Below are 23,625 nucleotides of genomic sequence, written 5' to 3' on the forward strand. Positions count from 1 at the left end.
GGCCAGGTTTTAGTTTGACCTTGTCCAGTCCCAGTACAGTCCTATTGACTAGTCAATGTCTTATTAAGTAAAAAAATGGCATGGAAGAAGGGAAAAAAGAAAATAAGAATAAAAGAAGAAGATAAATAATTGGCTGAGAAGAAAAGAAGAAAAAAACAATAAGAAAAAAAAGGAGAAATGAAGATGAAAAGAAGAGAACAAAGAAATGACAGCAAAAAAATGACAGTGAATGAGAAGGAAGAAGGAAAGAAAAAGAGAAAATGTTGAAAAAGAAGAAAGAATGAAGAAAATGCGATCATGATCGGGAAGTGGGCATGAATGGGGGAAGGGTAGAAGCTGGATTGACCAACATTCAGTCCCAGTTGGGTTTGACTCTTTGACCGTTGCCAGATTGACCAGCCAGTCCATCCTGAAGTGGCAAACCCACAGTCCCAGTTTTGACTGGTCTGACTGGTCCTCCATCCAAAATGGCAAACCCTAAATGTAATTGCAGTTTATCTGAAATGTATTTCGAAATGCAGATATCTTCTTCCTCTCTAATTTCAAGTCTTATTTCTTTAATATCGTGAGATTATTATCAAACATGGGGTTCCATTCCCTTGTTTTCAGTAGGAAGGACAACTTATATTTATAAATGTGTAGTTTGCGATTATCTAAGAATACTTAACTGTTGTATGTCTACATTTACATTAAATTTACCATAAATCTATATTTTGGTAAGGTGGTTGGGCTTATGCTTATATTTTCTTCCCTTTGAGATCATCAATGAGTCCCTATCTATCTCTATACATCACTATCTCTATTACTATCTCAATATCTATTGATATATATCTTTAAATATATATATATATATATGTATTTATAGCTCCATCTTTTTCCCTATCTCTGTCTATCCATATCTCTATCTCTACCGCTGTCTCAATCGCTATCCCTATCTAGCTCTGTCCTTATCTCTAAATCTCTATCCCCCTATGCTTAGCTGCATATGGATTTATTTTTATTTAAATTTAAATGAATTTTGAAATTGGTTCGATAGATCCCTCCCCATCCCATGTCATGAGATGATAATGAGGCAGAAGGACAACTATTAATATTCATGATAATATATATAAATTTTACAAAACTAAATAATTATGTAATCTGGCTAATTTCCCTCTCAAACATTTGCCATGGATCTTTGAAACCTCGGAGTGTACTGTTTCCTCTTATAGGGTGAAAGAGTTCTTATCTATTTTCTCTCTGTATATACCATTATTAAGAAGAGCTACATAACTGGACAAACACCATACTATTGTGTTTATCTATAAATGTAAAATTATCGTTTTAACTAGACTTATATGATAGGAACTTCGACTTCATGAGAGAGAACTAATTAAAATTATCATTAAATAGAACTAATTAAAATTTAAAAAAGCTGTTGTGTAAAGTGTCTCTCTCTCATGGAGGTCATTTCCTTGTTCAACTCCTATTCAAAAGATACATAAAACACATTAAAAATATTCAAAGGGACAACATACTTATGTCTGTAAATGCATAACATCATTTACCGTTAGGGTAACTGTCTATATGTCTACATATCTCCCTCTCTATCTATCTATCTATCTCTCTATCTATCTCCCTCTCTATCTATCTATCTCTCTATGTATCTCTCTATCTATCTATCTATCTATCTATCTATCTATCTATCTATCTATCTATCTATCTATCTATCTATCTATATATATATATCTTTCTGTATCTGTCTATATATTGATATATATATCTAATCTATCTCATGCACTTGAAACGCCTTTTTGGCGCCCCTTCGACTATAACTGCCAAGTCGGGCGGGAAGTTTCGGGGCGTGGCGATTGCTCCAATCTTTGTCTTAGTCCGATGTTTTGATTTGCGCGTGGTAAGATCTTCGATCGTAGCCGATTCCTTCTCTCGATCCTTTTTTCTCATTTTTTCATGAATTTTTCTCGCTTATATGCGGCGTTGATCTTGTTAGACGATCGAGAAATGTCGTCCTCAACGGCTGCAATCGCTGCCAATTCGGCGCTCAATGTATTGGACACCAATTTGAAGTCAAATCCTAGAAAAAGGATCACGGAGAAGAAATTGGCCGTCGAAACAGTTGTCGACGGGGAAAATCTCGGCAAAGACGGTAAAGATTTCCGTCCGGTGCGTGATAATTATTCAACGCCAAAACATTCTCCCAAGCGCAAGAAATTGAATTCGAAGATTGAAAAACCGAGGTGGAAGAAAATCCTCTGTATTACTATCAAGAACAGTCTTCTTCTCGCTGCTCTTTTCCTTCTGGGACGGATACTTTGGAAACGAGATGATCTTCGTAGCCATGGAAATCAACCTTTATTCACTGCTCCTGCTATGGAAGAGCAGATCACTGATGTCAAGAAGACAACAGAGATCTTACAATCCCAATTACAGGTCGTTGAAGGGAAGATTGAAAGGGAGATTGCCTCTGTCAAGGAGGAATTGGAGAAGGTTATCAAACAAAATAGAGGCAATATTGAGAAGAAACTCGAGGAATTGAATGCCAAAGGAGACAGAGTAGAGGCTTCCTTGATTAAACTTAGTGATTCGAATTTCCTGTCCAAGGAAGAACTTCCCAGAATCTTGGACGAATTGAAGATTAGTTCAAGCCCGGGCGACGATTCTCGAAGAACAAATTTCGATGAAATTAGAAAGCAAGCGAGGGTCATCATTATGAATGAGATTGAGAAGCACGCGGCTGATGGGCTGGGCATGGTGGATTTTGCTCTGGCTTCAGGTGGGGCTAGAGTTGTAAAGCATTCTGAAGCTTTCAGTTCTGGAAATGGTCGTTGGATTTCCATTGGAAATGCATTTCGAAGAGGAGAAGTTCATCCTAATGCTCAGAAGATGCTTCAGCCAAGCTTTGGGGAGCCTGGGCAATGCTTTGCCTTGCAGGGGAGCGCTGGATTTGTTGAAATCAAGTTGAGAACAGCAATTATTCCAGAAGCCGTAACTCTAGAACATGTCTCAAAGGTACCTTAGTTTATTTTCTTCTGAATTTCTATCAAAAGATCGCAATTAGGTGTAATAATGTGGATTTTAGAGTGAACATTTCATTAGTCGGTTTGGGCTGAAGTTTGAGATTCTGCCTTGAGTGTTTCTTGGAGACCAGAATATCTGTTATATATGTCATATTCGTGGCATAAATTTTGACTTTATTTCATCTTGATCAATTGTTTGGTGAGAAATCGCCGAGTACTCTGTAAAACTTGCGTTTCTGTAAAAAGCAAGGTTCTTCTCGTGATCAAATTCCATTTATTTGACATCATTTGCATCCCTACGAAAGAAATTTGTCCTGGATTTGAGATAGAGAAAAAGATTGCGATTTGGGTCTGTAATAAATTGAAGGAAAAGATGAGATAGTGGACTGCAGAGAGAATTTCTGAGAATGTGGAGAAGAGACAGAAAAATTGGGGCAAAAATGAACTGATCTTTATTACTGAACAGATGCCCCTTTTATACAAATTTTCACAGAGAGAGAGAGAGAGAGGTTAATGCTTTTGTCCAACGGTCAAAAACTGACCGTTGGAAAAAGCTGCAGAAGAGATTCCTTTTTCAAAAAGGACTTCCAACAGCTATATTTATAGCTGTTGGAGGCTGGGCCTGATGTAAATCAGGCCCAGCATATATTAGGTCCTTAATGGACCTAATATATTCCCTAAATGGGCCCCTCACTATTGGGCCCTTAATGGGTCCTTAGTGGGCCGTGAATGGGCCCTTATTGGGCCTTTATTTAAATCCATTTTAGGTTAGTTTTTCCATTAGATCCCTAGGATTAGTCTATTACACGTACATGGCCTCAGGCCCATAAGTTAGTAAAATTAGCCCTAACTGGGCCGTGATGATCTAACAGGGTTTTGGCGGCAAGATGACAATGGCAAAGGAACAATATCTAATTTGTTGTATGACGACAAATTTTTGGGGATGACGATGATGAATTTGTTCTAGTCCATAAGTGGGTAATGAAATTCATCATTGACATGGTCATTGGGGTCCAAAGATTTGACAGTTGGCTTGGGTGAATGATGACGTTGAAATAGTCTTTGACATTTGGATGACGATGATGATGACAAAATTTAAGGATGACAATGTCGATGATGAATTTGTCACCATCCACCAGCCCTAATTATGATTCAATTTTTGACAGTTGATATCACTGACAAAATAGTCTACGACATTTGGATGATGATGACGACGATGATGATAAATTTTATGGATGACCATGGTGATGATGCATTCTTAACCACCCGCCCCGCATAATTATGATTTTAATTTTTTTTCCGTTGTTGGTGACATTTATGCATTAGAACCGCCAGTGGATGATGATGGCTGTACTGAATCATGGGGATGATGTTGATGATTTTGAATATCTCAACGTCCTCCAACTCTGATCAGGATTAACGTTTCTCTCTCGGTTTTCTGTTATAGTCCACATCACTTTTTCATATCCTTGATAAAATTCTTGCTGGATGGTAAATATGGTAATTATTGCGTGTGCAGAGCGTGGGGTACGACCGATCAAGCGCGCCGAAGGAGTGCAGAATCTCAGCATGGTATGTTGGGGATGGGGACCGGGTGTCGACACCGGTGACGGTTGCGGAGTTTATGTATGATCTGGACAAGATGAACGTGCAGACAGTGGGGATATCGTCGGGGGCAGTCGGTACGGTGAATATGGTAAGACTGGACTTCCTCTCCAACCATGGCAATGCCAAGCACACATGCCTCTACCGTCTTCGTGCCCATGGCTCTGTGCCCAATCCCATATAGATGGTGATGGGTTCATAATGCTCATCTCTCTCTCTCTCTCTCACTCTCTCTCTCTCCCTGGTGGGATCTGTAATTTCTTTGTGCATGCTGCCTTGGTCTATCTCTCTCTCTATATGTTTATCATAATCATGGTAGTTGTCATCCGCATCATTTCTATCCTCATCACCATTACCAACACTATCATCGTTGACGGCATCATTTTTGATATTTTCACCTCATTTTTTCCTCACGAGCATCATTCTTGTTGTCGTCAGCATCGTCATTGTGGGCACTATCACATCATTTTTATTCTCATCATCATCCCCCTCATTCTTATCATCATCATCGTTGCGGCAACAGACGCATCATTTTTATCTTCATCACCATCATTCTCGTCATCATTGTGGCCACTGCCATGTCATTTTTATCCGTATCACCGATTACATCATTCTCATGATCATCATCAGCATCTTCATCATTATTAATGTCATCCTTGTCATGAATATCATCACAATCTCCACCATATCCATCAGTATCCTCATATCCTTTGTCGTCATCATCATCATCATCATCATCTTTATTACATGTCTTGTGTGTTGTCATCTTAAGAACACTGTTCTTATCATCATCGATCAGCTTAAGCATCATTATTACACAATCATTAACCATCATCATCACTGTCATTAATGTCTCATCAGTCACATTATCATCATTATTAATCACGATCATCATCATCATCTCAATCATCGTCTGTCATCAAAATCATCAGACCATAGAGAATAATCCAATAGACTAAATCTCGATAAGTGCTTTAATAAAAAGAGATAATTAACAGACAGAGAAAGGGGGGGCATCCACATTATACAAGACCACATGAGAAATATTTACAAGTATATTGCATGCGAGCAGGATGGTTATTTCATTAACTAGTCAACTTATTTTCTACTTTGACTTTGATATTGACTAGTCAACTTGACCAACCGAACGTTAGGTGTGGCTCAGGTCTTTTCTAAAAACCTTGACTGTCTAACCCTGATCGTGCACTATATTTCCCGAGTCCTGGAAAATAAGAAAAAGAGGGGAATCGAGATAATACAAAAGAAAACCAGGAGTATTTACCAGTAGGAAAAAAAAGAGGGGGTTCTGAGAAGTTTTGCCAGTTCGTGGTCGAATCCTCAACATCCGAAAAGAAAGAAAAAAAATCAGAGAAGTTGGTGTTAATGGCGGGAGGATGAGGGGGTTGTTCTTGGCGACGCCGTGGAAGATCCTGCCTTCTTCTCCGATGCTTCTGCGCAGGATCTTCGCTTCTCTTCCTCGGATCGACGCCTGCCCCTGCGCGCTACAAATTTCCAAGAACGCCGGCCAGGGATCTCGATTTCGGCCTCGGAGGGAGCGGCTCGGCTGTCGGCTCATGGCGTCCTCTTGCAGAACCGAGCGCGTTAGGCGCTCCGCTTACGTTCCTTTGCCTCCTCCGACGGCGGATAAGGTATCCTCCTCGCTCGATTCTCTCTCTTTTGGATGCTGTTCTCTTTGGAAAATGTACTGTTTACTGTTTCGCAGCCTTCTGGTGATTATCCTTGGGGAGATTAGTGTTGAAGTGTTGTTTTTTTCCTCTTCGCGGTTTAGGTTTTTTTTTTTTGGATAACTTCATTGTTTATCCTGTTTAAGACTCTTTTTTTTTGGATAAACATTTTTTGGATAATTTCATTGTTTATCTTGTTTAAGTCGCCGTGATCCTAGTTCTTCTGCTTTGTTTTTGTCTTCTTGTTAAATTATATTTGGCGAGTGATATGTTTGTCTGTTTTGATCGGTGAAAGTGTTAATACTGACTTTTAGTTTTATTTTTGATAATTTCTGTGTTTACTGAATTTTTTGATAATCTCTTTAATCGCACGGATTCTCTCTAAAAGGAGTCGTGCTCCTAAGTCGCCGTTATCCTAGTTCTTCAGCCTCGTTTTTTTTATTGTTAAATATATTTGGCGTGTGATTTATTTTGTTTTCTTTTTGATGGCTGAAAATGTTTATTGTTTATTTCATTAATAAGCCTTTCGACTGTGCTGTAGAAGAATTTGGTTATGCGAAAATGTTATGCTGTTTAATTTGGAAAAAAATCTTATTTTGACTTGATCTTAGCCTACCGTTGCCTTGCTCTTATGGTAGTCATGGAAGATTTAGTGTAAAGATGTTGCATTTCCTCATCACAGTTGATAAAGAAAAATGTCTGCCATTACTTTTCATATCTTCTTATTTGTTTCCATATGATTATAACTTAAAACTCTTCAATTGCATGGATTGTCTTAAAGAGGAGTCATGCTCCTACGCCATCACGATCGTATTTTTTCTACTACGTTTTTTCTCTTGTAAATATTGACGTCGCATGTTTTCTTATTAAAAAAAAATTACGTCGCGTATAATATGTTTTTTCCTGTTGATCTCTGATAATGTGTATTAAATTCTTCATAAAGTTATTTGATAGAAATTAAAATTTTCATAAATAATAACTCCATTCTTGTCAAATTACATTATGCCTCCATTTAAATGGATGCCACTGTTAAGATACCGATAATGACTTCTCACCAAATAATTGATATATCGAGATCCAAGTAGCGAGATAAATCCTTTGATATGTCCTCCCTTGTGGCTTATCAGCCACGGATATATTTACTGTAGACCCAACGAATAGGTAGGAAGTAAGACATTCTAGATTTCTACTTGAGATCTCTTAATCTTTTTAGCCATTTTTTCCCTATAAAACAACCAGATTGATTGCATCGCTTCCACTCTTGTTCTTAGTAATCTGAAGTGACGACAATTTTTTTCTGTACAAGGTTCAATTTCATGACTTACGATGTGTTATTTCTGTTCCCTTCTGAATTTTTCGGTCCTTATGATCCATTGCTGTCTCTACTAGGAGGAACTGTTCCATGGGCTTGAGGCCTCAATAGGCTCACCGTTCAGCTCGGATCCTCTGTCACCTGCTCCAAACCCACAAATTATTGTTATTAGTGGGCCTAGTGGTGTTGGCAAAGATGCTGTAATCAAGGTATAATTTCTGCTTTAACCTGTTATCCTTGTTACTTTAGGGTTCGTAAGAAGTATATATCTGGGTATGGGCAGGTTTTAGGCTTCCATCCATGATCCAGTTTATTTTTTTCTGTATTATCAGCAGTATATAAGTATGATTTGTGCTACAATACTAATACACGATGGACTTGTGATAAGTGAATGGATAAAATTATGATTGTTGTAAATTAGGAAATTATGCGACTTATGCATCTAGAAGCCGTACCTGTGTATTTTAAAATTGTAGTTTCTTTAAATTATTACAAATAAATTACTGGAGAACCTACTAAGCTATCAAGGCTATGAGTTTGCAAACACGAGACAAACTTAAAGCTGCAGCATGCCATCTGAACACGACCTTATAGCTCATCACACATATGTTATAACAAAGCTATATTGTTGATTTCAAATCTCAGTCCGTTGTGCATGTCGTTTTGATGCAGAGGCTGCAAGAAGTTCGCCAGGAGATGCATTTCGTGGTCACGGCGACGAGTCGCGAGAAACGACCTGGTGAAGTCCAGGGAAAGGACTATTATTTCGTCACAAAAGAGGAGTTCCTTTCTATGATAGAGAGGGATGAGCTCCTGGAATATGCCCTCGTCTATGGGCAGTACAAGGGCATACCCAAACAACAGGTCACCCTTCTCACTTTTGTCATTCATTTTATTTCCTTATGTTCAATAATTAATGTTTAGAAATCGCCAGAGATAGGATGGAAATAGAAGTTGAGAGAAAGACGAGAGAAACATGGAGGCAAGGCAAGGGGAGGATTCAATTCATGTCGAACAATAAAACCAAAAAAAGCTTCATTACTCTGCCCCATATTCCTGGTTTTTAGTTGGGTTCTTCGTTAGCGATGATGAATCGTTATCCATCCATGCCAACTCATAGATGATGATGACGATGGCTAGATTTGGGGATGGACGATGGCGATGGCTAGATTTGGGGATGATGATGACGATGACAATGATGAATTCATTTTAAGCCGTCAACCCTAGTTTGACATCAACAATGAGCTAATGAAGATGGCGAGTTAACGATGATGTTGCATCATCATCATCGTCGTCATTCTTCGAAGCTACCAATGTATGATGAGGACAACAATGATGATCAGAACCCTTATTTAGAAGGAGATGAGAACCTCAATATTTTAGGCCCACAAAGGACCACATCATTACAAACGTAGCCCCACATGTAGGACCCCTCCACCCCACATTTCCTACAATTCTTTAATACAGATTTCATTTAATAAAAGAGCCGTTCATACTCAGATCATGGAACACCCAAACAACAGGGTATCCATCCAATTTCATTGATTATCCCTAACCCTTTCTTAAAAACACTTTTTATGATACTTTTAATAATAAATGGTGGATTCAAATTCAGATCAGGGAATTCATGGCCAGAGGCTCGGATATTGTGCTGAGGGTGGACATCCAAGGGGCTGCTACACTTAGAAAAATCCTGGGAAATTCTGCCATATTCATATTCCTAGTAGCAGAGAATGAAGCGGCGTTAGTGAAGAGACTGATAAGCCGAAAGACGGAGACGACGGAAATGCTGCTAGTGAGGATTGCCACTGCCCGGGAGGAGATCAAGCATATGAAGGATTTTGACTATGTTGTGGTCAACGCCGAAGGAAAGCTTGAGACGGCCGTTGACCTGGTGGGTCGTATCATTGACGCCGAGAGGGCCCGAGTTCATCAGCGCAAGGTGCTCTTGTAAACCAGGTCTGTTTTTTCATTCATTCTTTTTTTTTCCAATTTTTAGTACGTCTTTTGTTGATGGATTTATGTGCAAGCGCTAGGAATATATAGTTTTGGTCTCCAATGTTTGTGCCTTGGAGAGAATTTGATATAATTTCCTGTGATGGGTCAGTATCTTTCTTTCTTCTCTCTTGTTCTCTCACACTCTCTCCCTCTCTTAAGTCTCAATCTCCCTCTCTCTCTCTAGTCGTTTTCTCTCACTCTATTTTCCTCTTTCTCTGTTCTTTATCTCCCACTCTTTCTTCCTCTTTCTCTGGTCTCTATCTCCCACTCTCTCCCTTTCTTCCTCTCACTCACTGATCTCTATCTCCCCCTCTCTCTCAAGTCTCTCTCTATCTCCCATTCTCTCCATTTCTCCCTCTCTCTATCATCCACTCTCTCTCTCTCCAGTCCCTATCTCCCACTCTCTTCCTTTCTCTCTCTAGTCTCTTCCACTCTCTCTCCCTTTCTCCTTCTCTCTAGCTTCTATTTCCCATTCTCTCCCCGTATCCCTCTCCCTATTGTCTCTCTCTCTCTCTCTATTGCTCTTTGATTTTATGCTCATGACAGAATTGGGTACATGACAACTAAGAAAATAAGTTATCCAAAAAGGTTAATGGTGAAGAAAATATTCCTCATAATTACTAATGATAGAAATAGGCATTTAGAACAGCGCTATGTTTCTTTTTTTTTTTCCTTCTTTCTATTAGATCAACTTACCTACCTCAATCTTCTTCTTGATTGCCCGATGGCCATAGTAGACAAAGGCGTCGATGATCCCAGAGACGGTGAAGACGCCTGGAAAAACACCACCATTCATGAAGATTCTTGGAAAACAAAAAACTCGGAAGATCTGAGCATTGAATTTTATGTTCTTCAACCTCCGATGATGGCGCACAGATTAGTGATGAAGTGCAAGATGGACTTGTTCTCCTCGGTGAAGATAACCTGAAAGGTAATATCACAATATTTCCTCATTTTATTCACACTCCTTTCAGAGAAAACAATTTTCTTCAAAAAAAAACATTGGATGAAAACTGAATATCATAATTGAAAAGTATTAGAACACCTGTATTGGAGAGAAGTCATAGAAGAAGAAAACTCCAGGAATGCTCTTTGAGAAACCGCCATCCGGCTCCCTCACATGCTCTGTGACTGAAAACTGTAGAGCATGGATTGACCTTTATTTTAGGGTTTTAAATTTTAATTCCTCGAGTTCGATAAGAAGGTCACGATTATAATCTTGCCTGATTTGAGTAAATTTTTCTGCCTGTTATATCCTTGTAAATTGTAGGCACAACCTTGATGAAATACTGATATATGCTGGCTGGTTCTCGCTGAACCCACTCTACCCTGAATTTAAGAAGAGAAATATTAGCAAAACTAGCACCCAAAAATAGTTTTTTTTTATTTAATTATTGGAGGGAAAGCTCACCTATCAAGTGGATTAACAACACCAGGGAACTCCTTCCCAAATGACAGCTTGTTGATCTTGTGGCTAATCTGTAAATCCATTTTTTATAACGGTATCAAGCATATGTGAAAACATGCATCATGGAAAAGAAATATGTGAAAACTTACATTATGATTTTCCGTGTCAATTGAGAACAAATCTAGGAAGATAAAAGTGGATGGGTGAATGCCTTTCCCAGGGGCAAAATGGAAACTTCCAGCCACCTTGTTAACCTCCACAAATCCATGAATGTTGCATCCTTCGCCGTCTTCGTCCTTGATTCTTTGGATGAATCCCTCTCTCTTACACTAATACGAAATTAAAACAGCGATTAGCATCAGATTAAATAACTAATCAGTGACATAGTTTAGCTTATAATGAGCACCTGATCTATTAAATCTGTGTTTGTCATTGCCCAGCCTTTCTTTCGATATGCGTCTCGGACTTCTTCACACGAGTTGCAGCAATGATCATCCGTCTGTGAATCATCAAAGAAGAGATTAAAGATCGAAAAAGGGATAAATAATTAAATGAACTGAGAAAGTCAAGTGAGAAGATCAATGATAATGGTTAACCGTCTCAGCGCCATAGCAAGAGCCACAGTAAGTTTCGTTGTGCTCAAGCCTTCCACCATGTCTTTGCAAGGGTTTTTCAATCTGAAAATTACACCAGAAATGATGAATTATTTTTAAAATCAAACTTCAGATATGATTTACATGTTGATCACACTTGATGTAATACTGGTGATTGAATACTGTTTCCATCCTCGATTACAGTTTTTACTGAACTGTGTGGAATTCTACTGAGAGTAGAAGAAGAGATGGAAAGGAAACGAGAGAGAAGAGAGAGAGAGATGAAGAGAAGAGGTTAGAACTTAGAAGTAGGTGAAAATAAAATCTTAAATAGGGATAGGAACCTTTAGGTAAAAGTATGAAAATAACCCTAATTCTATCATATTGAAATTTTGTTTCCAAATTGGGATGGAAATTAAGCTGCTAACAAATATGGAACAAATAATATTTTTACAAAAAAAGACGGTAAAAGTTCATTCAAAAAAAGGTATTCGTGGGGGGAAGTCCATTTTTAAAAGAAAAATAATAAGGTCAAAATTCTAATCTGATGCAAAAGCAAAACCGGCACAATACGTAAATTCTAAAAATATTTGAACGAAATATTAAAAAATACAGAAAATACCTAAAAATTACTGAATAGATAAACTAACCTTAGGAGCACCAATTCCGCCTTGTCTGGATTCAATCACATTACCGTGGATGTCAAGTCTTTTCTTTATAATGTCGTGCCTCTGAAAAATATACATAATGAAATAAATCACAGAACTATTTTTAAAAGTAAAATATTGAATTTTTAAAAAGTTTTGAGGAAAATATTGATAATCTCCCAGTTAAACTCACTATGTCAAAATGCTGTTCTCCACTGATATCTACGGCATCCACACTAAGCAGTGAGCAAGCGAGGACCGGAAAAGTCACATCAAACTGAGAAATAAAGTTCATCAGATGATAAATATACATATAACTTAAGTGGATACTTTAAACTAAAATAGTAATTTAAATATTAGAAATACATGGAGAGAACATATCTTCTATTTTGCACAAAGTGAAAATTGGGTTTTTCTCGTTGGAGGAAAAATATTTATGGATTTAAGGTCACATTATACCTTCTTACAGTAGTTCCCAATTTATACCAGATAGTTTAAGCGAAACTGTAAAACAATCTCAGATAAAAAAATCAGCAAGAAACTGTTCGGGTATTTCTCATCGGAAGACAAACATGTCTGAATTTAAATTTACATTATACCACATCCTTTTCAGTTCTTATCATTGTAGTTCTCTAACTTTATTGGATACTTTAAACAAAACTGGTAGTTCAGATATTTTATTTTTTTCTCGAGAACCACATTTTCAACCAGAAACGGAAACTTGGGATTAAGATCACATTATACCGTATTATTTTCAGTTCATATAATCGTAGTTCCTAACTTTTGGCGGATACATAAGTCCAACCAAACTGATAGAGTAAGGATTTAAAATATTCTCAGAAAACAAAATTTTCAACAAGAAGCAGAAATTTGGGTCACATTACTTTCTGTTCATATAGTTGTAGTTCCACAGTTTTAGCGGATTCTTAAAAAGAACCAGCAGTGCATTTAAATTTTATTCAAGGAACAAATTTTCACCACGAAAATGAAATTTGTTTAATTATCATCAGAGGACCCAAATATGATTTAAGGTCTCATTATACCATAATCTTTTCAATTCACATAATCGCACGTCTTAAAATTTAGCGGTTATATTAAACCTAGCTGATAGTTTAAAGATTTCAAATTTTTTCAATGAAAAACTGAAATTTTGGCATTTTAGGAAAAAAGAGCACCGCTTACTAGCACATACATTAATCCGCAGCTTCTCCCCTCTGGATGTGTCAACAACCAACTTAGTTTCAGTAGCAGTATACAGAAATAATCCTGAAACAATAAACAGAGTTTGGGATGAGTACTGAAGTTCAACTAGATTAAATGATATATATAAATTCGGTTAATATACTGGGTTCCTGGCTGAATTTCTAACCAATACATACAAAAAAGCATGGATTGTTCTTCAGAGAAGAAATTAGTCCATAAAGAAACCAAGGAAGACTAGTTCTGATTCAATTCGGAGAGCTGTTTTCAGTTCTTGATCAGAGCTTTTCACTTGTTTAGGCCCATTCGCTAGAATTTATCCTCATAGAAGATAGGTTATACATATACTTTACCCTAATGAAAAACTTGGCTCGAGATCAACAGATAGAAACTAAAGTGAAATTTCGGAAATTTCGAAAGAGTTCTTCTGCTTCTACACGGATTTCAGCGCTAGAAACAACTTGAAGCTAGATCGAGGGACCATGCAGTGACCAAACATCATCAATATTACCCAATCCAAGAAGAGCAGTTTCATTGACCGTAATTCTCAAATGTAAGAAATTGTGATGAAGATCCACCGAGAAGAAGGCAAAATTTACGAAAGAATACTGGAAGAAGGCTCTTACTGATCTCAGAGAAGAAGAGGAACACGATGATGGCAGATGAAACGAGGGTGATAACGCCTCCCGACAGCGTCCTGCTATAGAAATCCTCGTTGATCTTGGGATAAGCGTCCAGCTTTCTGAGCTTATTCACGACATCCATCTTCTCCGATACGGATGAAAACCCCCGTCAAAGCACCTCGATCGATAGAACAAGAACAAAGAAAAGGACAGGAATTGAAGAACAGATCTAAGATGAACCCAAATCACTAAAATTCCCTATTTTCATGGGTTTTGCTCCGCATCATCTCCCGTTGGACTGTTCCGATCGAAATCCAGCCCCGAAAGATCAAACTAGCTTGAATCGACGATTATTTAAAAAGAAAATATCAAAGCTGTTCGAATAAGACTATGACTTGATAACTAGCAAAGGGTATTTTCGGAATTTCAAGCATGAAATGTTTTTTATTTGACTTGGAAAAAAACACATTTCCATATTACATTGAATGGGTAACAATAAATGGTAATATCTTGAACAAAATGTTTGCCTAGACTCTTTGAACAGGAAATGATAGTGTTTTATGCCACAGTTGTATTTTGTCATGTTTAGGGAAACATGAAAATGTGTGTGTGAGCTCTTGAGCATTTACTCTAGTGCATCAAAGAAAGTTTAGGCCTGAACAGATTTTCATCATAGTTTAAAGACACTACTGAAATTGATGATATGGAATAAATTGTCTTATTTTGCCTTTCTTTGAGAACCTAACTCTGTTCAAAATAATTTAGTATCATCAGGGTTGAAAATATTTATGTTCAGTATGTCTCTTTGGACATCAACCATCGAACGAGAAGAGTATCAGTCTTTTACTAATCAAATTATTGTGGTACTTTAAAAATATGTCATTTGATTTATAACTCTCTCTTTTCTAATGCTCATTTTAACATGTGAAACAGGCTCCTCGCGTAGCTATATTCCTTGCTACATGGAGGTCTACTAACACACCAACAGCTTGGCTTGGATGAAAAGGGTCACATGGCTATAGCCTCAACTTATGTAGGACACAAATTCTGAATTGTCTTGTTTAATTTTTTTAATTAAGTGCGATATTAAAATGTATATCTTACCATATCACATGATAAACATTCAAGGTCGCTTCATAAAATGAAATTTAGATTGATTTATATCATAAGCACCATCATATTTGAATAAGTAGTATGAGAAGAAGGGCCCATCCCAAAGAGAATTCGCTGAATATTGATATACTGAATAGAATAGACAAAAATATCCAAAAAACTCTCAACATTGATGATTCAAATTAAATATACATTGAAAAACCAATTAGAGCCTTACAATGTATTTTACCTTCATTCCATATTGTAGTTTTCATCTTATTTGTCCGTATGAGAGGGGGATGAGAAGAAGTATCTTCAGGTAGAGCATATAAACTTCTAGGATTGTTTCCTGAATCCACCTTGTTATCATAGCATGCTTAGATATTTACTGGGAAAGTGATATTAATAAGGAAGTTTACAGTTATTTTGGTTATTTGATTGTAGATAGGGAAAACTTAAGAGATGCAAACAAATTTGATTTATTCTAAAATATATACAATATTAAATAGTGTATAGTTACTAAGTAGATCACTACTAATACAATATGAATTATCAAAGGAATGATGATAGCGGATAAAGATTGAAATAATGATTTGTATACAAGTTTGAGATATTCCTTAATCCCCTCCTAATCAATTTAATATCATTGAGGTTCAATCTCACACTATCACTTTATCGATCATCCGCATTAAAAAAACCCAAACCCAATACATGAGGCCACAAGAAACAACAAATAAAAACAAAATTGTTAATCTTGGTTTCTGAGGCTTCCACATATCGATTCAGCTAGTCATGTACCTCTTTCTTCAGCCGCCAATACTTTTTCCGAGGAGCTCCTTCCTCCAAAATCAACATTTTCCAAAAGGTTAATAGATGAAGAACATAAACAAGCCAACTTATGTACCCAATTTATTTCCCAAGCCAGTATATGCCAACTCTCACATCCCTTTATTCCAAAAATATATCAAAATGTGCAAGTACTTCATATCAATTCTCATATTTTAAATTATTCAATTGCCAAATCACTCTTAATTATCTCACAATATCAATTCAACACTCTCTTAAATCCTCTTTATATCAGTTCAATTTTAAATATACTTAAGTTCAATGTTATTTTTAAGTAACCTCAAAAAAATATCAAACATAATGGGTATAAGTTATATTTCACTTATATCCATAAATAATTTTTAGTCCTCTGTATTTATCTCCATTGTTAAAAGCAAACCACTCATTTGAGTTCTATCTTTTCATAAATTCAAAATGACCAAATTTTAAGGGAACAAATCTTCTGGATATATGTAAGAGAGAATATGACATCAATCCCATCAGGATGTGGTAAAGATTCCGAAGGAATGCCCACCTATGTTGCACAACCCGTGCACCCTCTGAGAAATTCATCTCAACTTTTGTTGTATAATTACCTTCTAGAGGATAAGGATGATGGCAGAATGCATTAAATCACTAAAAACACTCAAGTGTTGAGGGGGAGAGGAGGATGGTGATAATAATGCTTGATAACGTGCATTTTTAATACGTTAATATAATGACATTTACATGTTTATGTGTATTAAATTAATTATTAATGCATGTTATCAAGCCTGAAATGAATAAAACTATTTTAATAATTATTTTTTTTATTGTATGAATATAAGTATTTTTGGGACTTTTTGTGACATTATATTATGCACAAAATTTTATTTTGAGTCAAAATATGAGTTTCCCTAAATTTTTCGACATATTTATGAAGCTATGATTTTTCTAAGTCATAAAACATATTTATTTGTATTTTTGGGCTTTCAATTTTATATTAATTTATTAAAAATATTTTTATGATTAATTTATTATAGAGAACTTACTTTTACCATGACATGCGTTTCATTGAATGGTGACCAATTATTTATACTCATCAATGATTGGTATCAACCAGTCATTGAAAACATACCATTATGGCAATGTGATAAATGATGTCATCATGGGCAATCATTAATTATGACTTTTATTATTTTTAATTACATGTGGTGACATGGCCCAAACAATTTTATCACAATAAGTGTGTCGCGTTGAACAATGATGGCACATTTTGAAACTCTTATTTTTCCCTTATTTTATTATTTTGACAAGTCAACAACAGCGACAGTGACCCCACGTCTCATGATATACATGGCATCACGTGTACATGGGGTGCGCACATGTACACATGCTGCAGATCTGCCTAAAACCGTTGGTGTTTTAAGAAAGCTATTGCACTTGCTTATTATAATTAAAATAATAATTATTTTGTTTTATTTTCTTTTTTCTTACATGTGTAGGGCCGCATGGTGCTGCACGAGTTGTTGATTGAGAACGACATGTTGAAATGTGGGCCAATCATCGAGGAATCTTTGTAAATTTTAAGAAACAAACTCTAGACAATGTGACTCCAGCTATGAAGACATGGAGATAAATCTTTGGAATAAATCAAGAACCAGGAATCGTCCAACTTCAGGGCTTGATATATGCCAATCAAGCTGAAATTTTTAGGGCAGCTTCATCTTCTCTCCTCTACTCATTCATATCTATAAAATGAGCCCCCAATATTGGTAAAATGCATCTTTGGGCTCACTTCCTCTTAGGAAGGCCGATTGAAGGAGACTGAGGTTTCTGAAGATCTATCATGGCTTATTGGTGTCCTAAGTGTTTGAAAAACATCAACAGAAAAGTGGGGAGGTCGATCTACATCAGGAAATTAACTTGATCTCGGTGGAGCATAAGGTTTGTCTCTTGCCTTACACTGATGATTTGTCAACACGTCTTTTATTTGGATCCATGTCATCACAGACTTTCATATCGTCCTATTATCATCACCCATACTCTCACCCCATTTCCATTACATAACTTTCCACTCTATTCTCCATTAAAAACCCTACATCCTTCAGCTCTCCCTTACGTCTTCATCTGTCTTACTCCCTCATTTCCATTCATATTCATGTCATCCTTCCCAATTATCTTCTTATTGACCATCACATCATCATTAAATAATTTTTACCACCCCTCTCTACATACCATCAGCATCACATCACTACCTCTTACTCTATATGTACTCCTCATCCTACCGAATCACTATATAGAGATAGTCAATTTCCTAAGATATGCTCCCTGTGGAGACGACCCCACTCATCCACTGTATATAATTATTACATGTGCATCAGTCCATAAATTTTATTGGTTGAATTCATAATAAACACTGACATAATTTGAACCCCAAATTTGAGTTTATCAATGGTATAGATTGACCGGATGTTAAAGAGAACTTTAGACTGATGGCTCTGATGGTTGCTATGTTCTACACTAATCATATTTTTGGAAAAATTTTGTTGCATTTATTTAATTTCTAAGACACATTTTCTTGAATTGTATATTGTTTTTTTACCTCATTAGGCTTATCTATTTTAATATTCCATAAAAATACAATGACTTGTTCATTTTTCTTATTTCCCATCCCACTTATCATGTTCCATTAACCCCTGAAAAATGGGCAAACTTTATATTTATTATTTTGATAATTACTGATCCTAATGGATATTATGTGGCCGTCAAGCCAATCACACTACCATGTTTATTTAACTTCATTGAATAAAATATTTACTTTCATTATTATTCCATGTGATGTCTATAATGAAGTCCATGAATACGTGTAATGACTAAGTGAATCATGATCATAATACAATGATCACTGGTCTTTTAACATGTATTATAAATATTCTTATTCAATGGATAGTAGAGTTGAACATCGAATTATCCGAATAGAATAGCACTAGCTGATCCTACTTATTTGATAATTATAGATGATCTTGTGGCTATTAGTGTGGCGACACTAAGGACAGATAATGGGTGCTCTTTGGAGAAAGAGTTCACTGAATTGATCAGTACGAATCCCTGAATGGTATTATACCTAAACATCAATCAAGTTGATTTAAGTCACGGTTGTATAAGTGATCCACTGACCTGAGACACCAAGGACAACTCGTGAGTGGACAACTACATTTTGACTATGACTTACGAGCCTCTAATCATGGGATTCAAATAAGTTATAGACAGATATAGTAAGAAGCTTACGGAGATGATTGAGTGGTCAAGATGGGATCATCCGCTCTCGGTATAAGAGGAGATTGACTCGAGGAAGACGACGTAGAAAAATTCCTGGCCAGGGTAGTGAGGATATTGGAGAAGGCGTTCTCCAATGATCCCCATTACGCATCAGTACTAATCGAATGACAGATTCGGGTTTGACGATAAACCATACCCTAAGTCATTCGAGAGTCTCGCACGGATGGTGGATTACACATATACGGTAACCGATGACGGTGAAGGTTCCATGAGAGAGTTCGAGACTATTCGGTATCTTCTAGAGCACGAGGTGTAGCTTGGCACCCCACGGGCAGGAAACTTAACCTATCGATTGGGTTAAATCGATCCTTATTTAATTAATCTATATGTTGATATGGTTAATTAATAAGGTTGGTCAATAAATGTTATTGGGCCTAGAGGATCTCACACACAAGGTCATAAGGGCATTGGAGGATATATTTTACTTTGGAGGGTTTTTGAGAAAAACCTTAAGTGAAATATAAATAGGGAAATGGGTCTCATTTGAAGCACCCATGCAAGCCTGATTTGAGAGCCCCTCCCTTTCTCCACTCTCTTCTCCACTCATCCAAGGAAGAGTGTCTTCATGGTGAGGAGATCTTCTAGATTTTCAAGAAGAGTTGAAGAAGAAGACGTGGAGATCCAAGCGCCAAATGCTCGCGTGGATACTTCTAGAGGCCGGACGCGTGGGCGGCTTCAAAACGATCTCGGAGCCGCAAAGTCAAGGGTGGAACAAGTTCCCCAAAAGGTACTTTCAATTTTTGTTTTAAAGATCGATTGAGAACCGATCGACCACGCTTTCGCATCCGTGGAAATGTGATTTCCATGGATGAACCAAGACACCAGTACCAACAGATCCATCTTATCACATCTATAACCCACACAGAATTTAATAAATATTTTCATTTTATTGAAACCCTAAGAATATCTTGTATTTTATTCCATTTTTAATTTATTTTGAAATATTTGACCACCTTTTTTAAACCCCCACAATAATGCCATGGTTTTTAACGTTTTAATCTGCTTACATTGACCCCTTAATAAAAATATTCTTTTCATATTATGCCCCAATTTACAGAGAAAATAAGCTCCTTAAAATTTGAGTAGGGAAACCCTATGAGGGGGGTGGGGAAAACCCAAATCAATGTTTTAGTTTGATTAGGGCAATCAATTTTTTTCCTACTTGTGTCAAATTTTTATTTTGAACTCTCCAACCTTTCATGTGAATCCCATCCAGGGTTCACCTTTCAATATCCACAATATCCAATATCAGAGAATTATATATATGGTATCTAGGAAAATAAAGATCGTATGGATGATAGTATCATGTATCAAAATGATACCACATATATTACCAATATCAGATCGGGATGGACGCCAAAGGGGTGTGGACTATTGTGGATGATGGTGCCAGTTATCAGAATCAGATGTATGTTATTATATATGGATATCCAATATCAATAAATGGATATCAAGTCATTTGTAACTGGAATTTGTCCCGTACGGAAAAAAATTAAAAATATTTTATATATTTTTTGGTGTTAAAATAATATTGGATAAGAGACTTGTCTTAAGTGAAAAGGTTCTGTGTGGGAAGCAGTGCGTGACTTTTCTACATGGACAGAAAGTAGACGTTCACAGTTATGTATAAACCGGTCCTATTTGTTCCCTATTGACTCTAATAGCGGGAAATCTGGCTTCAATTCTCTATGGGCTATTTTTCATTTTCTTTTTGCCACATCCTTGGTCCCTGATGGAATATATTTAATTAACTTAAATGTATTCATAATTATTTTGTTTACATTACACTAAGTATGAAGTAAGGAAACTATTTAAAATATATATTTAGTTGGATTTTGGAATATAACCAATGGCCATGAACAGATATTGGATATCATCATCTAACCCCAAGATGAAGGCGGATGCTGATTTTGGGATGGATATTTATATTAGATATTGGTAATATAGTAAATGATAACTGATATTATCATCCAGATATAAGTAAAGGCGGAGAATGGATTTCCCTCTTCAAATATCTGGTTCAGCATATATCCCAATATTGACTTCTGATATTGGCATTCGAACATGCAAACCAATCCCCCTCCATTTCCTCCTGCACTACATAAATAAACTATGTTCAGAGAAAAAACACGTCATAGATCATCTTAACCGATGACTTACAATTATAACTTTAAACCTATTATTTATACTAATTCTTACCCCAGATAAAATTATAATAATTTGAATCCATTTCTTAGATTGAGACATCATAAACCATCTTTTCCAAAAAGATTGGCACTTCGAATGCATACAGATTTTCTAACTTGTTCACTCTATCTATATTTTGAATAAAGATAAATTTATTTACTTCCTTTAAACCATGATATCAAAATTTAACATGATATGACCAAATTTTCTGGGTTGCACTGTGGATCCCACTACTTTCAAAAGAAGTCACAATTTGGGATTGTTATTCTTGTAGTATTTGTCGATGATAATGTCAATTATTCCAGTGACGGGGATTTCATTCATCAGTCAAGGTATATGTGTAGTATCATCTATCTATTAGATTTAGAGAAATACAAATACCTCTTAGGGGAGGAATTTCCATATCAGTGTGGGCAGATGGTGTTAAATCAATGGCACGTTGTATGTGATATTTTAAACTTTCTTGGTGTTAATTTTTAATCGCTTGGAAGTATGGATTGGTTTTGAATCAATGAAAAATCCCCAAATTTTGATAAACCAATTTTGGGGACACTTGTCTCCCGAAGGATACCTATTGGTATCAGTGACTGATTATGAAGCCGATTTAGTTGACCATCACTCTGCCTGATATGGTATGGGTACCCTTCTTTGATTCAAGATCAATCCATACTTCCAAGCCATAAAAATTACCACACGCACACACACACACACACACACACACACACACACACAAATATATATATATATTGTCACCAAGTCCAAGACACATTCAGTCAGTTTATGCATAACCCCTGACATGTACAATTGTTTGAGGCCCTACAAGTCTTAACATATCTCAAATATGCACCACACCAATGCCTATTTATCAAAAAAATGAGCATTTGAAGATTGAAGCTTGGATGGATTCTGGTTTATCTTCTGTAATTTATAATTTGATGTTAATGGATCCCCTTATGTTTTTATTCCAAAAATAAATTGGTAAGATTCATCAAGTACAGGACTCTAGTTTATGATCACTTAATTCCAGGAAGGTGGATCAAAGAAAATTGAGGCCCCCAATTATCCATTTAAATTCCAAATAGTATTTAATTTAAATATGTTTTTTGATATTTAAAATGAGTGTATTTGTCATTTCACACACACTGATATGTGTTTCTTATTTTAAATGGGTCATCCAAAAATGAGGTGAAGTAAATCCATGCTAAAAATTCGATTATAATATTCTATTACGTGTTTACCCAAAGAAATTATCCATCATCCATTATTTTTAGGGTTCTCTGATTACATTCTCAAAATAACAAGCTTACAATGATAACAAGCCTAGATTTTTCTGGATATTTATCAAAAAGAGGAAAAATATGAGATAATTATGGGAAATTACATCAAAGAAACCTAGGAAATCTGGGGTATACATAATTAAATGATATGGAGTATATTGTAATTGTTACCCTCAATCCTTCCTTCAAATTTTAAATTCATAAAAAAAGGAGATGGATGATTGGAGCGCCAGACATTGAACTAAAATGTCTAATTTAGTTTTTTGATAAATTTTCAAGTTAGTGGTTTATCTGTTAGAGTAATAAATGGGATATTAAACCATATTTAACATTTTTTTTGTATTTAGTAAACTAGTTTTCAACCATGGTAAAATGTTTATTCCTTATTAGGATTTCATACAGTGAAGTATTGAATGAAATGCATTGAATTAGTACATGTTATCTTTTTCATTGTGAACGCAACTGGCTTTAGAAAGTACCTTTGATTTTGAAACTTAAATTTTCAGATAAGGAAGATAATTCTATCCTAAATCACTGTCCAACTGTTGTTAAAAATAATAGCTTATTTATTTATGCAAGTGATTAGGATATGATCGTATGTATCAATTATTCTTCAAATATCTTACAAGGAAGATAACAATTGTTGAAATTTATTTTTTAAAATGACGGTATAAGTTTAAAACAAAAATAAAGTCATCTGACGCATCATCTCAAACTAAAGGATTGACTTGCATTGCGCTTATATATCATCTCAACACCAGAAATTATTTTGGTAAATTATGTTGGTTATATTTTGACCTACATTATTGCAACAATTCAAATTGACTCGATGTAT

General features: G+C 36.0%; 3 protein-coding genes across 4 annotated transcripts; 2 read left to right on the forward strand and 1 right to left on the reverse strand.

Annotated features, from left to right (window-relative positions):
• The first annotated feature begins 1,786 nt into the window (after positions 1 to 1,786).
• On the forward strand, positions 1,787 to 4,906 carry LOC144715766 (SUN domain-containing protein 2-like). Its single transcript, XM_078590742.1, has 3 exons — positions 1,787 to 1,894; positions 1,991 to 3,009; positions 4,537 to 4,906. The coding sequence occupies exons 2-3, from the start codon at positions 2,002 to 2,004 to the stop codon at positions 4,804 to 4,806; spliced, it is 1,278 nt and encodes a 425-aa protein (XP_078446868.1). The 5' UTR covers positions 1,787 to 1,894; positions 1,991 to 2,001; the 3' UTR covers positions 4,807 to 4,906.
• Positions 4,907 to 5,962: 1,056 nt separating this feature from the next.
• Positions 5,963 to 10,661, forward strand: LOC144715486 (P-loop containing nucleoside triphosphate hydrolases superfamily protein). Of its 2 annotated transcripts, none has more exons than XM_078590418.1 (5): positions 5,963 to 6,271; positions 7,697 to 7,828; positions 8,292 to 8,483; positions 9,235 to 9,578; positions 10,352 to 10,661. In XM_078590418.1, the coding sequence occupies exons 1-4, from the start codon at positions 6,017 to 6,019 to the stop codon at positions 9,571 to 9,573; spliced, it is 918 nt and encodes a 305-aa protein (XP_078446544.1). In that variant the 5' UTR covers positions 5,963 to 6,016; the 3' UTR covers positions 9,574 to 9,578; positions 10,352 to 10,661. The 2 variants fall into 2 exon arrangements, with proteins under 2 accessions (XP_078446544.1, XP_078446543.1); XM_078590417.1 differs by having other exon boundaries at positions 5,964 to 6,271; positions 10,355 to 10,661.
• LOC144715485 (uncharacterized) lies at positions 10,158 to 14,434 on the reverse strand. The gene is made up of 12 exons (XM_078590416.1): positions 14,092 to 14,434; positions 13,458 to 13,531; positions 12,459 to 12,542; positions 12,269 to 12,349; positions 11,622 to 11,702; positions 11,432 to 11,524; positions 11,175 to 11,354; positions 11,029 to 11,096; positions 10,841 to 10,946; positions 10,663 to 10,755; positions 10,475 to 10,541; positions 10,158 to 10,391 (listed from the first exon to the last, which is right to left on the reverse strand). The coding sequence occupies exons 1-12, from the start codon at positions 14,228 to 14,230 to the stop codon at positions 10,300 to 10,302; spliced, it is 1,158 nt and encodes a 385-aa protein (XP_078446542.1). The 5' UTR covers positions 14,231 to 14,434; the 3' UTR covers positions 10,158 to 10,299.
• Between the last annotated feature and the right edge of the window lie 9,191 nt (positions 14,435 to 23,625).

This window comes from Wolffia australiana, chromosome 19 (genome assembly GCF_029677425.1).
Source record: "Wolffia australiana isolate 7733 chromosome 19, ASM2967742v1".
In the NCBI taxonomy this organism is placed as follows: domain Eukaryota; kingdom Viridiplantae; phylum Streptophyta; class Magnoliopsida; order Alismatales; family Araceae; genus Wolffia; species Wolffia australiana.

Coding starts and splice junctions, on each gene's coding strand:
- LOC144715766 (XM_078590742.1), top strand. CDS start 2,002: ATGTCGTCCTCAACGGCTGCAATCGCTGCCAATTCGGCGCTCAATGTA. Junction 3,010..4,536: donor CTCTAGAACATGTCTCAAAG/GTACCTTAGTTT, acceptor TTGCGTGTGCAG/AGCGTGGGGTACGACCGATC.
- LOC144715486 (XM_078590418.1), top strand. CDS start 6,017: ATGAGGGGGTTGTTCTTGGCGACGCCGTGGAAGATCCTGCCTTCTTCT. Junction 7,829..8,291: donor GCAAAGATGCTGTAATCAAG/GTATAATTTCTG, acceptor GTTTTGATGCAG/AGGCTGCAAGAAGTTCGCCA. Junction 8,484..9,234: donor AGGGCATACCCAAACAACAG/GTCACCCTTCTC, acceptor ATTCAAATTCAG/ATCAGGGAATTCATGGCCAG.
- LOC144715485 (XM_078590416.1), bottom strand. CDS start 14,230: ATGGATGTCGTGAATAAGCTCAGAAAGCTGGACGCTTATCCCAAGATC. Junction 12,543..13,457: donor GGGAGAAGCTGCGGATTAAT/GTATGTGCTAGT, acceptor TTTATTTCTCAG/TTTGATGTGACTTTTCCGGT. Junction 10,947..11,028: donor GTTGTTAATCCACTTGATAG/GTGAGCTTTCCC, acceptor TCTTAAATTCAG/GGTAGAGTGGGTTCAGCGAG.